At 37.7% G+C, this 13,590-nt stretch overlaps 1 protein-coding gene across 3 annotated transcripts in view; it reads right to left on the bottom strand.

Annotated features, from left to right (window-relative positions):
• Nucleotides 1-13,590, bottom strand: part of LOC138706528 (zinc carboxypeptidase A 1-like) — a 148,655-nt gene that overhangs the window by 120,377 nt on the left and 14,688 nt on the right. For 2 of the 3 annotated variants that reach the window (XM_069835915.1, XM_069835916.1), the window contains exons 8-10: nucleotides 13,157-13,213; nucleotides 12,177-12,261; nucleotides 2,159-2,733 (exon numbers count right to left, since the gene is read on the bottom strand). In XM_069835915.1, the coding sequence (XP_069692016.1) occupies nucleotides 2,285-2,733; nucleotides 12,177-12,261; nucleotides 13,157-13,213 (591 nt within the window). In that variant the 3' untranslated portion in view covers nucleotides 2,159-2,284. Of the gene's footprint in view, nucleotides 1-2,158; nucleotides 2,734-12,176; nucleotides 12,262-13,156; nucleotides 13,214-13,590 lie in introns of those variants that run through there. The other variant, XM_069835918.1, reaches the window with a different exon arrangement.

A 13,590-nucleotide genomic window follows, 5' to 3' on the forward strand; every position in this document is an offset into this window, starting at 1 on the left:
GAGAGTAACATGAACTAATTTTGATATAACCTGGAAATTGATTTAGAATTGAAAAACGAGATGACAAATTGAATTTATTTGAATATTATTTACAATTAACGCTAATTATTATAGTAACAGAACATAACCTTCTGCGACAGTATTGGATTTCCAGCCTCCGTGACGTTTCCCTCGTTGTATTTCGATTGCATATCCAAGAATAATCGAAAACCTGAACTTTAATGAATAGGTGTATAATTACTACCAGGTGTATAATTACTACATTTCGGCATGGTCGAGCATAAAATAATTTAAGTACTGTAATTTTGTCGCATTTAGACGCTTTCCCGGAGCGAATATCTGGCAACAAAATTCGCTGATAAACGTTTACACGCTGCTGGTAAAAAAGTAGGAAGCTCCCAGCATTAAAAGCCATGGCTAGACCGGATTTTTAGGCTCCAATAGGATAGGTTACAACAATTTTATGATAAAATCACTAAATGTATGCAATACGAGAAACTCTCGAGCGATGATATTGCCTAAAACTAGGTGTGTTAAAGAACGTATGTTTCAGCCTATGCTAAACGAACCTAAAAATCTGAGGTCTAGTCACTGTGTCTGAGGTGGATGTTATTTGAGCCGCTGTTACGCTTTGTGCATGAGTTATTCAAGCCCAAATACGCGACTCTGTAATCAAAGAGAGAACAAAAAAAAGAGTGTGGGTACGGAAATTGATAGGTCGGGGCTTCAGATAATCTATTTAAGGAACTAGCATTGGAGGACCCAATTGCATACAGTAAAGTATTAAGGTTGACGACGTGTGAGAAATTTGAAGAGCTTTTGAAGAAGATACATCCAATCATACAGAAGAAGGATACTCTGATGTAATCAGCAGGATGTCTTGCGCATGCGCAGAAGGCAGGTATATTCCCCAGTCAGTCTCTTATCGCTTTGAAGGAGTGTCGAAGTTGGACATATTCAACTTTTAGTTGCTAGCAAACAAAAAAAGCAGTGTATTTTAGAAGTTTTGGCCAGCAAATTGGCTAGCGACTAAATGAATAAAACTAGCACCGTGTGAATCACCCTCGAGAGCTCAGCTGGTATGTGAAATACAATTTCCACTCTCTTCCGCTAGTGTGGAAATATAAAATGTATGCACTGTACATGTACTATAATGAGAAACCAGTAGCATTTTCGGTATCATAAAGAAGAAAATTATTGCTTAACTCGTAAAACATATGCATAATGAAGGATGTATAATTTTTGTCACACGGGTTTATATTATTTGGAAAGAGAAATCAGCACTGTGGCCTAAAGCAAGGAGATGCACTATCACCTTTACTTTTTAACTTTGCTCTAGAGTATGCCATTAGGAAAGTCAGGATAACAGAGAGGGTTTGGAATTGAACAGGTTACATCAGCTGCTTATCTATGCGGATGACGTGAATATGTTAGGAGAAAATCCACAAACGATTAGTGAAAACACGGGAATTTTACTGGAAGCAAGTAAAGATATAGGTTTGGAAGTAAATCCCGAAAAGACAAAGTATATGATTATGTCTCGTGACCAGAATATTGTACGAAATGGAAATATAAAAATTGGAAATTTATCTTTTGAAGAGGTGGAGAAGTTCAAATATCTTGGAGCAACAGTAACAAATATAAATGATACTCGGGAGGAAATTAAACACAGAATAAATATGGGAAATGTCTGTTATTATTCGGTTGAGAAGCTTTTATCATCCAGTCTACTGTCAAAAAATCTGAAAGTTAGAATTTATAAAACAGTTATATTAGCCTACTGGTTGTTCTTTATGGTTGTGAAACTTGGACTCTCACTTTGAGAGAGGAACATAGGTTAAGGGTGTTTAAGAATAAGGTGCTTAGGAAAATATCTGGGGCTAAAAGGGATGAAGTTACAGGAGAATGGAGAAAGTTACATAACACAGAACTGCGTGCTTGGTATTCTTCACCTAACATAATTAGGAACATTAAATCCAGACGTTTGAGATGGACAGGGCACGTAGCACGTATGGGCGGATCCAGAGTTGGAGTCAGGAGGGAGAAAGACCTTTGGAGAGGCCGAGACGTAGGTGGGAAGATAATATTAAAATGGATATGAGGGAGGTGGGATATGATGATAGAGAATGGATTAATCTTGCTCAGGATAGGGACCAATGGCGGGATTATGTGAGGGCGGCAATGAACTTCCGGGTTCCTTAAAAGCCAGTAAGTAAATAAGTAAGTGAAATCAGCAGTTCGTTCATAAATCTCTGTATATCCAGGTAGTGACATTACTGCACAATCAATCAATGAATTCATACAGCTTTATATGTAGCTTGTTAATCAGTTCCATGACTTGGTCAGATACTCCTTGAACATCTTTCTCCATTTCTTGCACTGCAATCCTAATCTCATTTGCTGTCGTTGCTATTTCTTGTTCTTTCTTATTCCCTGAACGCAGATCTAACCCCTTGATCTCGACGATCCGCGCAATCTTCTTGACATCGGTCTTGGGGTCTTCGATGTTGGCCCATTTTGGAATACAGAGGCTTTTCGGTGTCGCCATGGGGAATGATAGCTGGGATGCCAGTGCATACACGCCACCTTTGAACTCGGTGAATTCCATCTGCGTGTTTTTCTGCAGCGAGTCGGCGTCTATGGGAGAACTCTGCTGCACGCTGGATTTAATGGAGTAGGCCAGCTTCGCTCCGAGTTTTCCGGAAAGCCAGTCTAGTATTGTTCCAGAAGCTTCTGCAGAAAGAAATGTAGTGTAACAGTCACTACAAAGTGTCCCAAAATAATGTTTCGTTAATAACTACATCGTTCATCCGTGAGTCTGTGGCCGCGCGTGGTGGCTGAAAGCACGCTGTTTGCCGACCGAGTTGGATATTGAATAATTTCAAGGGAAAAATTATTCCGGGGCCGGGTATCGATCCCGGGACCTCTGGTTGAACGTACCAGCGCTCTTACCAATTGAGCTACCCAGGAACTCCACCCGACATCGTCTCAACTTTTCCCTTTATATCCACACAACTCGCGTGGGCTGACGAAATGCCAGAGACCCACATCGAGTGCACACAATCTCTGTGTGACTTGGAATTGTGGTTTTCTGTTAACGTACACAGTGACGTATATATTATGTCTTTCAGGTAAAGCTCCCTGTAAAGCAGATTTGAATAATTTCAAGGGAAAAATTGTTCCGGGGCCGGGTATCGATCCCGGGACCTCTGGTTGAACGTACCAACGCTCTTACCAACTGAGCTACCCGGGAACTCCACCCGACACCGTCTCAACTTTTCCCTTTATATCCACACTACTCGCGTGGGCTGACGAAACGCCAGAGACCCACATCGAGTGCACACAATCTCTGTGTGACTTGGAATTGTGGTTTTCTGTTAACGTACACAGTAACGTATACATTATGCAAATCTAGTCTTTCAGGTAAAGCTCTTTGTAAAGAAGATTTGAATAATTTCAAGGGAAAAATTGTTCCGAGGCCGGGTATCGATCCCGGGACCTCTGGTTGAATGTACCAGCGCTCTTACCAATTGAGCTACCCAGGAACTCCACCCGACACCGTCTTAACTTTTCCCTTTATATCCACACAACTCGCGTGGGCTGACGAAATGCCAGAGACCCACATCGAGTGCACACAATCTCTGTGTGACTTAGAATTGTGGTTTTCTGTTAACGTACATAGTGACGTATATATATTATGCAAATCTAGTCTTTCAGGTAAGGCTCCCTCTAAAGCAGATTTGAATAATTTCAAGGGAAAAATTGTTCCGGGGCTGGGTATCGATCCCGGCATCTCCGGTTGAACGTACCAGCACTCTTACCAATTGAGCTACCCGGGAACTTCACCCGACACTGTCTCAACTTTTCCCTTTATATCCACACAACTCGCGTGGGCTGACGAAATGCCAGAGACCCACATCGAGTGCACACAATCTCTGTGTGACTTGGAATTGTGGTTTTCTGTTAACGTACACAGTAACGTATACATTATGCAAATCTAGTCTTTCAGGTAAAGCTCTTTGTAAAGAAGATTTGAATAATTTCAAGGGAAAAATTGTTCCGAGGCCGGGTATCGATCCCGGGACCTCTGGTTGAATGTACCAGCGCTCTTACCAATTGAGCTACCCAGGAACTCCACCCGACACCGTCTTAACTTTTCCCTTTATATCCACACAACTCGCGTGGGCTGACGAAATGCCAGAGACCCACATCGAGTGCACACAATCTCTGTGTGACTTAGAATTGTGGTTTTCTGTTAACGTACATAGTGACGTATATATATTATGCAAATCTAGTCTTTCAGGTAAGGCTCCCTCTAAAGCAGATTTGAATAATTTCAAGGGAAAAATTGTTCCGGGGCTGGGTATCGATCCCGGCATCTCCGGTTGAACGTACCAGCACTCTTACCAATTGAGCTACCCGGGAACTTCACCCGACACTGTCTCAACTTTTCCCTTTATATCCACACAACTCGCGTGGGCTGACGAAATGCCAGAGACCCACATCGAGTGCACACAATCTCTGTGTGACTTGGAATTGTGGTTTTCTGTTAACGTACACAGTAACGTATATATTATGCAAATCTAGTCTTTCAGGTAATGCTCCCTGTAAAGCAGATTTGAATATTTGGATATTCATAACCTCTTAATTCAAATGCATAAATTTCTCATACAATTTATAATAACCGCCTATCTTTTCACAGAAGATGTTGGAAATGATATCCTTGTGTCATCACACATCTCTCACACATTTTAAGAAAATGCTCATGAACATTCTTTTTCTGAAATTGCTTCAATTTCCTTTCTTATAATATTATCTTTCAATTCTTTCAATGTAAGTATCGACTGCAACTGAACAAAAACAGGAGAATGGCTACACGCGCTCGCATACTCAATGTAGTCATTGTAGCTCCAAATACAAGCCTGTTTTTAATGCTCAGAGAATGTAAAAATTATTTTGGGACACTGTATTAAATACGTTATTTCCTGGGAAATTATTTAATACTTTACACGAAGTAAACAAACTGCACGCATTGTATTCTTCACCTGACATAATTAGGAACATTAATTTCAGACGATTGAGATGAGCAGGGCATGTAGCACGTATGGATGAATCCATAAATGCATACAGAGTGTTATTTGGGAGGCCAGAGGGAAAAAGACCTTTGGGAAGGCCGAGATGTAAATGGGAGGATAATATTGAAGTAGATTTGAGCAGTAGCGGCTGGTGGTCAAAATAATGAGTGTGCTACAATCTCTATATCTGCCTACTATATGTATTTATCTTAATTTGAGACTCGCCTAGTGACGAAATATGAAGTCCATACGACATTCCTTCCTACTGCAGAACTTGTCAATTACCCTGGAGTTAAACCCCTCCATCTTGGACATCATACTCTTTTCTATTGACAGTATTGCAAGAGCAGTGAGGCGATCCTGGGACATAGTGTTCCTTAAAAACGTTTTTATGCGTTTAAAGAAAGAAAAACATCTTTCTGGCTCAGCAGTGGTCATTGGTGTTGTAACCAAAATATTTAACAACTTCGTTACTTCACAGAATGGATCCTGTGAATTGTTGGAGACTATGTATTGTAACAATTGAACAGCTCCATCTATATTTCGGAAGTTGGGTCTTCCGTATAGAACTCCAAGTTGTGTCTTTAACACTCTTTTGTTCAGTACAGTATAGCTGTTGACAGTACATTAAAGTTCGCGTTCAGGAAAATTATGCGAAAAATTGTCAAAAAATTTGCTGTTTAACAATTTTGTTGCGTCTAGGTAGGTTAAAGACTGAAACGATAAGTAGTTTCCTGAATTATACTGTCACATAATTCCTTGGCTTCAATTTTCTAGACTGACTGATTCAGGAGGAACCTCAAACACCAGGTAGATGGCAGCAGCGGTCGGACACTTGAATTACCAAACACATTGTACATAGTTCCGAGTTCTTCCACAAACAAGCATTCTTTCGTTATGCTTTACTTTTGTAATCTCCAAGCTGTGTTGTGCTGAAGCTGACTACAGCACTTCCCCGCGTAAAAATAGCCAATCAGAGCAGTGATTTCAGCTTCGCACATGTGCATTAGTTGTCTATATTCTCATGTAGAGTTTTGAGTAGCACAACGTACCGCCTGAGGCACCAAAGAGTGAAGAGCGAAGACTAAACACTCTATAACACGTCGTGAACATAACCACGGGAAATTGTCAAATGGCAGATCAAATACTTTGGTATTGCAAATACATTATTTGAGCAAAAATTATCATTGTGCTGTAGCACTGTAGCCCCTGGATTTGAGGGAGGAAACAAACATCTCTGTTCTCCAGTTTTGATGTAGAATACGCCTTGTCCCGCATCAAATACAGACACCCGTTCCGGGGAAATGATAGAATTTCAAACTGTAACAAGACTACAAGCCATTGCCAAATGCTAATGTTATCAGTACTTAGGTCATGAACCAATGTAACTTGTGTGACCAGCACAATGCTGCCACCCCACTCGCTACAGGCACAAGGGGCCGAAATTACGTGTACAATTATTATTGTCGTGCGATCTCTCACAGTAATATCTCGGCACTGAAAGCAGCTACAGACCTGCGCCACAACTAGTTTGATTTGCTATCGCGAGTTCTGTCATAATATATTGATATTGAAGTTAAATATTTTGGCATAATTTTTGATAATCATTTAAAATGGAACCGACACATTAATTAAATTTCTAATAAATTACATAAAATAATATATTATTTTGTTTTATTAAGGAATTACTTGTCAATAAGTTTATTATGTACAATATACTTAACTTTATTTCAATCGGTAATTATGTGTGAAATTATAGGATGGCGTAGCTTACTTAAAGCCAATTTTAATCTACTTTATTTATTACAGAAGAAAATAATTAAAATACGTCTTCATAAACCTATTGATTTTCCATCTCAAAAATTGTTTTTAGACTTTAATGTTCTTCAAATAAGACACATTTATTATATTGTATTAATAAAATTCATACATAAAAATCGAAATAATTTTGAATTGTATCCCCATAGTTATGAAACAAAAGGTATGAATTCTTTAAGACTGTTTGGACCAAAATGCAACACTACTACAGTATTTAATCACAGTAGTAATTTAGGCCCAAGAATATACAACAAATTTATATTTAAATATCCTAATCTTGTCAATTCTAATAGTTCTAGTATTAAATTAAAAAAGTTATGTATGGATTTTATAAATAATGAAAAATTGTAAATTTAAATTTATATATTCTTAATGAGTAGTAGACATAAGACAAATTGTATTATATACTTCTTAATTTCAATTCAGGAATCCGCCCTTCGGCACGAGTTCTACTCTTTCAGGGGCGAGGTAAAGTTTTATCTGTTTATATTATAATTGTATGTTACAATTATTAGCAAATAAATAAATAAATAAAATAAAAATATAATGATAGACATGTATGATTCACTTAGAGTGAACCATAGGCCTAATTAAATTTTTTCGTAAGCTGGGACTAATTTCGGAATGTCGCTTCATACGAAGAGAAGATATTATATTCCATGTCCTTCATGAATTATGTATTCTTTTTTTTTTTATTATTCTTTTTAGCCTCATTTTTTATATTACAGAGAATGAATTTTGCTTCTGCATTGGACTGACACCATACTTCAATCCTTTTAGTATTATATTTGCCTCTTTGTCTCATTATATGGTTCTTTTCATTATTCCAATTCAGAAAGAACTAAGTAAACTAAAAAAACTCCAGAAGGAAATAACATTTCAATGGATATCTAGTCATTGTGGTATACCTGGAAAGAGAAAGTCGATAATATTGCAAAACAGGCAACATATTTGCAACCAAAACCTCTTCAAGTATTATCTCTATCCAATGCTTTTGCTTCAGTAAAGTCTCATTTTACAAACCTATGGATCAACAATTGCCTCTCTTCTGACAAAGGAAAAATTTTACAGTCTGTACAAAATAAACCAAATGACCTGGAAATGTACAAAAACTTGCCCAGACATGTTCAAACATTTTTAACAAGAGCCAGAACAGGTCACATTGTCACTCAATTGTACCTACACCGATTTCACATTTCTGATAATCCTACTTGTCTGTGGTGTAATAATCATGATGAAGATCTGGAACACATTCTTCTATACTGTCCATCCATAAACCACAAAAGAAGTAAATTAAAATCATCAGTACCAGTTGCAGAAGACACAGCCCTGCAGTATATATTGACTACACCCCATCTCTGGCTACTAGCAACAGGCATCTATAATGAACACCGATCAAAATACCCCTCATTTCTCGTGAAAAACAACAACTGAATAGACTACAGTGGACTATAGTGGACTTTATGTTGTCAGCAAACAGCTGGATACATTAAGAAGATTGATTGATGAATTACTTATCTTATCGTAGATCCATCCTTTATATCAACTAAACCAAAAACAAAAATAAATCATTGAAACCAACACAACTGAATTTCATTCCCGAAACTTGCTGACGTATCCAACGTACTGATGTATCCCTGATTTTATACTCAGCGTCAGTAGAAAATGCATCTGAAGATCAAATTCAATGCCTTGCCCCTCCACTCCGCAAGCCCTAAAACTTCGCGCGATGTTGCAAGTGGATGTTATCTCTACCTCAGCCCATACATGTCTTGAATCAGCATAGGTCATGCGGTGTCAAATGGTGTTGCTATATAAGGAAAAAATCAGTCTTTACCGATAGCCCATATCACATATAGATTGATCATTCCTATGTTAAAATCAGTTGCACTTTGAAGAGAACAACTGCCAGGATCGCCACCTGTCCGCCGTAAACGAACACGAGATGGCAGTACAATCGCTAATGCAATTCAAATGCGAGTTATGACGTGACTCCTTATGTAACAACTAGATGGCAGCATAGTAAACCTGACAAAAGTTGTTACCGTCAAAGCCTATAACGCAGAGCAATCTGGATATATATTATGATCTAGGCTGATAGCCGTATTGAAAGCAGCGTGTTAATAGTGCAGTGTGATTCCTCTTTTAATTCGTGTCTATTGTATTTAGTTTTCATTTTTATTTTGCTAATTTCGTTTTTTGCTCATTTTAGCATTATGGGGGATGAGGCTGGATCGTCTGCTATCTACAGTACACAAGTTAAAAAACGCAAACGAATGGAACAATCTGATTTCCGAAATCACAGCAAAAAGACTGTTTATAGTATTATAACTATCTTGAGATCTTCGAAAAAATTATCACCATTGATTTTAGAAAATCTCAAGATCTGACTGAAATATGTATGGAATTTCCAAACGAAATGTAAACAAAGCTTCGAGAAAGAGCTAAAATCTACAGAACATCTTGTGAAATTTTCTTCTCCTAGGAAAGCAATCAAACGACATCGTCATGTGACAGATTTCAATGACTTCGATATGGACATGTTGCGCCATTGTATTGCACTGGGAATGAATATATTTCGTGCAGACATATTACAGTGAATACATTTTATCTTTCCACTCCCGCATGTTGACATTTATGCACTATATATTGAACATGTATGAGCCAGTGTTTTCCTAATGGGTATATTTCTCATTTATTCAAAGAACGGCTATGTGGAAGCATATATTAAATATGTATGAGCCAACGTTTGCATAATGTACATACTTCTCATATTTTAAAGAACAGTTGTATTAAACTATTTTATGCAGATATATTATATAGTATTAAATATTAGGGGTCAATGTTTTCATAACTGGTACATTTCTTCAAGGATGGTTATATTGTACTGGGGATTAATCTATTACATGCAGGTATCACTTTTGTAGCAAAAAATATATAGGTCAATGTTTTCATTCAGGGGTATAGCACGCTGTGCATGAAGTTCACTGGAAATTCTCTTTCTGTAAACATCTTATGACCATAGGCGGAGAGAGAACCATTTCCTTGAGGGGGCAAAGCAAAAGCATAGAATCCTCATATAACAGGGTTATGGAGGACATCATTTACCTCCTCCCCTCATTATACTTAACTGTGCTATAGTATATCGAATAAGATCCTTTAATAAAGGTATTTTTGGGGGCACGTTTCTTACAGAGTTACATCCATATCCGCGATGTTTCGGACCGAGCTGTATAGGGCTTGAACTGTACGTCTACTGAAAAAAAAAGGTAAAGGTATCCCGTAACTTGCCATGAAGGCATTTGGGGGGCATGGAGGTAGAGCCCCATACTTTCCATGACCTCGGCACTAGAATGAGGTGGTGTGGTCGGCACCACGCTCTGACCGCCTTTTACCCCTGGAAAAGATCCAGTACTCAATTTTTTAGGAGGCTGAGTGAACCTCGGGGCCGTTCTGAAAGTTTGGCAACGAGAAAAAATCCTGTCACCACCTGGGATCGAACCCCGGACCTTCCAGTCTGTAGCCAGCTGCTCTACCAACTGAGTTACCCGGCCGCCCATTAATTATAATAGGGCATAACTTAAAACAATCTCCTTTTTGTCTCTCGTACAGAAACATATGCATGCATCAATAAAACTATATAACAGTGCTAACTGAAACCTTTTTATATGAAGCTTATGTTCCGGAAGATATATTAAATGTAAACCTTATTTTATTTAATCTCGTCTCTAAGTTTACACATTATATCGGGATCACTTTTTTTTTCCGCATTGTTGTGCAGTATGTTATTCATATTTCTCCAAGTGGCGGCCTGAACACCTGCAGACTTCTAACACATGAGTACAGGTTGTTACAAAAGAAACATTACACTGCTTCCTTTCCTCAAATGAGGCATAGCAATTCTTATATATTCAGAAATTTAAAATAAATATTACATATAGTCCAGACACATGATCTGAAGACATTAATTCGTCAATTTAAGCACAGAAACTTAATCATAAACAAAAGCAAAGAAGATCTTTTGAATTCAATATTTCCTAACGTTAATAGAAAAAAAAAAAAAAAGAGTTGAGACAAGTAACTCAGCCTAATCTTATGACTGAACCGAAGCAGCAACTATGCATTGACCTTGAAGTGTGTATTCAATTGATGCAGAGTATAGTTTGTTATTTTACGACACTTTATCAACTGCTATGGTTATCTATTATCTGAATGAGATGAGGGTGATAATGCTAGTGAGATGAGTCCAGAGTCCAGCATTTGCTCTTAATGAGTTGAGGAAAACCCAGTGAAAAACTTCAACCAGATAACTTGTCCCAACCAGAATTTGAACCCAAGCCCTCTAGTTTCCGGTCAGACGCGCAACCGTTACTCCAAAGTGATGAACGTGAATTATAATTTTATTTATGTAATAAAAAGTGTATATATTTCATACAGATCGTTATGTATTAATAGTATTTATTTTGTCATTTGTAGCTCCCATGGAATTACACATACCGGTACGTAACTTGTGAAACAGAATATGTAAATTTAGATATATGAACTTCGATGATCTCCAGCAAAGGCAGAATCCCCATTAAATCCATCTAACTGCGCTGTTAATACTACTGTGGGGCAGTCTACAGCAAGAAAACTTAACATGTGCAGTGTGGGTTAACATATGAGAGACATAAAGATATGTAGTTTGTATTGTGACAGCGTACACTTCAGAAGATCTCTCGCTCTGTATTTTTGCCCATTGGGCGCTTTACATATTAATAATAATATTACTGTGGGGAGCTGACGAGAAAGTCTCTGCAAGATGTATTTTAATAAGGGTGGTGAAGGGAAGGTATTGATGAATGGAGCACCGCTCTTCCTATAACTGACCAGAGATAAGATAAGTTGTTATGAGTTAGAATTTTATGACACTAAACAAATGACATCTCAGTCACCACATGATGTTTAGTTATACTGTGGCTGAAAATATCAGGTAGTTTGAGACTAGCTCTCTGTCGGTGTGTTGTACAAATTGAAACTGTTATAAAAAATATAGTTTATATTTTAAAAGTTAATCGAATGTTCTCACATTGGTTAGTTACTGTAATGTAGTTAGTAGTGTTTCATTATATCTTTTTCTGCGAGCAACAGTAGCGTTACGCTGGATTTTGCCTGCGTGTAGGATTGGCATTACTCCACATTCCTACCAGGGCTGATCTCGTGAGCTCCCCACAGTACTTTTACTTGCAGTCTAGACAGACTCCACTAACAAAATTAGTTCAAATGGTTTGCATAGTTACTTACGTAGTCTTTTCGATGCTTGACGTACTTTGAACATGAGCTTCGTGTTGTAATGGATCAGCTTCTGCGCACAAGTAGCCATTTCCACCTGATGAAGAAAATAATATGCATTAAAGGTGAAACACAACTTTATAGTATGCTGTCTCTTCTCACTTTATAGATCTCTTGGGTATGGAACAACAAGTTTTGATGGAGAAATCATTGCAATAAGTGAAAGTCTCAGGAATCTTCTATGCCACATCAATGAATTTAAGAATGCAGTTATATTGTCAGACTCCAAAGCAGCTATTCTATCAATAGTCTCTAAACACACACCTTCATCTCAAAAAGCAGAAATAACTAAAATGCTCTCTCAATTAATATCACTCAATAAAAGAATTGTATTCCAATGGATGCCATCCCAGTATGGAATCCTGGGAAACGAGAATGCGGATGCTTTAGCAAAGAAGGGCAGCACTGCTACTTACAGACCTGTTACTAAATCTACGTTTTACTCTGTGAAAAGATTTATTAAATCTACATACTTAGACTTCAACAAAGAAAATTTGATAACACAATCTCAAGATAAAAAATGGAACTCTCTGCATCATAATCCACAGTTAATTCCCGATTTACCACGAAAATCGTCTGTAGCTGCATTTAGATTGGCAACAGGCCATGATTGTTTGGCCAAACACTTGCATAGAATTGGAATATATCAGTCCCCTAACTGCCCATTGTGCAACTCAAACCAAGAAATGGATTCGGAACACCTCAAAATCTGTGCTTCAGTGGCTGGCCATGATAATATCTTTGAAAAATATTGGAGTACAAGAGGTCAAATGACTTTATTGTCAAACGCCTGGCATTAGAAAACAACAACAACATAGTATGCGATGTAGCACATCTTAGCAGATAGCTAAATGCAGGGTAGTGACCAACATGCTTGAGTTAGGGATTTCACTATAGTTCTCATGTTTGAAGCAGACTATATTACCACTCACCAGGCTTTGTACTCCAGGTGGAGGCTCCTTAGTATATGTCCAGGGGTACTCGATGCTCTTTAAGGAAATGGAAAACAGTGACATACAATATAATATAGAAATAAGTTAAATATTAATAAAAATGTAAATATAGCAGGTCCCACAATATTTATGAATATATCCCTATCCTTGAACTTTTATTTTAATTGTCTACTGGGCAATGTTAAAATCTATCTTGCGCATTCTGTAAAAGGACTATTAAATCTGCTCTGCTGGAAAAATTTCTTTTAGATGTCAGTGATTTTAATGGTATTTAATAAATTTAAAATTTTGTGTCATTTAACTTATTGACGTTGCTATATATTTTAGGAGTGGTTGTATTGACGTTAGATTGAGTGTTATTCTTCTGATTGTGTTAATGAAGTGTTCAGATTTAGGAGTGGTTATGTTGACTG

Source organism: Periplaneta americana, chromosome 9, assembly GCF_040183065.1.
Source record: "Periplaneta americana isolate PAMFEO1 chromosome 9, P.americana_PAMFEO1_priV1, whole genome shotgun sequence".
Classification (NCBI taxonomy): domain Eukaryota; kingdom Metazoa; phylum Arthropoda; class Insecta; order Blattodea; family Blattidae; genus Periplaneta; species Periplaneta americana.